This window comes from Penaeus monodon, chromosome 20, assembly GCF_015228065.2.
Source record: "Penaeus monodon isolate SGIC_2016 chromosome 20, NSTDA_Pmon_1, whole genome shotgun sequence".
Classification (NCBI taxonomy): Eukaryota; Metazoa; Arthropoda; class Malacostraca; order Decapoda; family Penaeidae; genus Penaeus; species Penaeus monodon.
The window spans coordinates 9477078-9477646 of NC_051405.1; the positions used below are offsets into that span (position 1 = coordinate 9477078).

At 57.3% G+C, this 569-nt stretch overlaps 1 protein-coding gene across 1 annotated transcript in view; it reads right to left on the bottom strand.

The window, feature by feature from the left end:
• LOC119585612 overlaps positions 1–569 on the bottom strand; it is a 141956-nt gene that overhangs the window by 11127 nt on the left and 130260 nt on the right. The window contains exon 4 of the mRNA XM_037934282.1: positions 20–493. Within this exon, the coding sequence (XP_037790210.1) occupies positions 20–493 (474 nt within the window). The remainder of the gene's footprint in view (positions 1–19; positions 494–569) is intronic.

Sequence of the window (569 nt, forward strand, 5' to 3'; positions counted from 1 at the left end):
AGAGTGACGTCGTATTTACCTCTGTCTGGCCGAGCTGGAAACCCCCTCTGACATCCAAATTGGAAATGCTGAGCGGGAGACCGGATTCTGAAGCATCAAAGGAGGAAGTATCCTGCCGAATCTCCCGTGGACGAGGGGCGCCGAGGTCGAGGCTCTGTCTGAGAAGGTCCCCTGCAGGAGGATTAGGAAGCGTGAAGGCGTGAGGCGAGAGGCCGACTTCCTCCGGTGGTAGCACTTCCTCAGACGTCTGCAGGGGAAGCTTGGAGATGTCTATGGATAGCGGTCGGAATTCAAGGGGTTCACGGGGGTTGGGGAGGGTTACGAGAGGGGAACGGCGCGTTGGGAGAGAGCGTGGGAGGGATTCCAGCGAGGGGAAAGAGGCCTGTGGGAGGGGGGAGGCGGGGAGGCTTCCCAAAGTTTTCAGCAGGAGGGACACCGGGCGAGGATATCTGGCGACGACTGGACCGCTGGCTCCTCCAAACCCATCGCTGAGCTGTGGAGACGAAGAAAAGCAGCTGAGTCACCAAATTGTTAACATGTAATACGTATATCTATGGTTGTGTAGATAA